At 71.9% G+C, this 1,091-nt stretch overlaps 1 protein-coding gene across 1 annotated transcript in view; it reads left to right on the top strand.

Annotated features, from left to right (window-relative positions):
* Positions 1 to 73: 73 nt before the first annotated feature.
* Positions 74 to 1,091, top strand: part of LOXL1 (lysyl oxidase like 1) — a 21,147-nt gene continuing 20,129 nt past the window's right edge. The window contains exon 1 of the mRNA XM_077748983.1: positions 74 to 1,091. Within this exon, the coding sequence (XP_077605109.1) occupies positions 404 to 1,091 (688 nt within the window). The 5' untranslated portion in view covers positions 74 to 403.

Here is a 1,091-nt window from a genome sequence, read left to right as displayed (position 1 = left end):
CCAAGGGCCCCGCGGAGAAGGCCCCAGCAGGCGGACCAGGCTGCCCGAAACCTCCCAACGCTCCCAGCCTGTTGCTTATTCATTCAGAGTGGGAAAGCGCCAGCCCAGCGGCCAGCCAGTACCGGGCTGGACATGTAAGGCCCCCAGGCAGTCCTGCCTGTCCGGTGCCCTGCAGAGAACCTCGTGCAGCCCTGGGCACCGCCCCTGCCCTGCCCTGACCCCTTGGCCTCGAAATGCTGTCATCGGAGGAGCCGTCCCGCTCGGGACAAGGCCAGGATGGACAGAGCTAGAGCTGGGGCAGGCAAGGAGCCGTCCTGTCCTCGAGGCCGTGGGAAGAGAAGCACGCACAGGAGTACCCTCCTGAGAGCCTCTCGGTCCACCAGGCCTCTGCAGAGGGGCCACCATGGCTGTAGCCCGAGCAGGCTGGCAGCTGGGGGCCCTGGTGTGGGGCGCCTGTGTCTGCGTCCTGGTGCACGGGCAGGAGGCGCGGCAGGGGCAGGGCTCGGACCCGGGGCGCTGGCGGCAGCTGATTCAGTGGGAGAACAACGGGCAGGTGTACAGCCTGCTCAACTCCGGCTCCGAGTACGTGCCGGCCGGGCCCCATCGCACCGACAGTAGCTCCCGCGTGCTGCTGGCCGGCGCACCCCAGGCCCCGCAGCGGCGCAGCCAAGGAGGCCCCCGGCGTCGGCAGGCCCCGTCTCTGCCCCTGCCAGGGCGCGTCGGCTCGGACACGGTGCGCGGCCAGGCGCGGCACCCGTTCGGCTTCGGCCAGGTGCCCGACAACTGGCGCGAGGTGGCCGTCGGGGACAGCACTGGCATGGCCCGGGTCCGCACCTCCGTCTCCCAGCAACGACACGGGGGCTCCGCCTCCTCGGTCTCGGCCTCGGCCTTCGCCACCACCTACCGCCAGCCGCCCTCCTTCCCGCAGCAGTTCCCCTCCCCCCAGGCGCCCTTCGTCAGCCAGTACGAGACCTACGACCCCGCGTCTCGGACCTACGACCAGGGCTACGTGTACTACCGCGGCGGCGGCGGCGGCGCGGGGGCGGCGGCCGTGGCCTCGGCGGGGGTCATCTACCCCTTCCAGCAGGGGG

The sequence above is a fragment of the Crocuta crocuta genome, unplaced genomic scaffold (genome assembly GCF_008692635.1).
Source record: "Crocuta crocuta isolate KB4526 unplaced genomic scaffold, BGI_CrCroc_1.0 scaffold130, whole genome shotgun sequence".
Taxonomy (NCBI): Eukaryota; Metazoa; Chordata; class Mammalia; order Carnivora; family Hyaenidae; genus Crocuta; species Crocuta crocuta.
The sequence above is the reverse complement of the archived record's forward strand: the minus strand, read 5'-3'. Positions and strand labels throughout refer to the sequence as shown.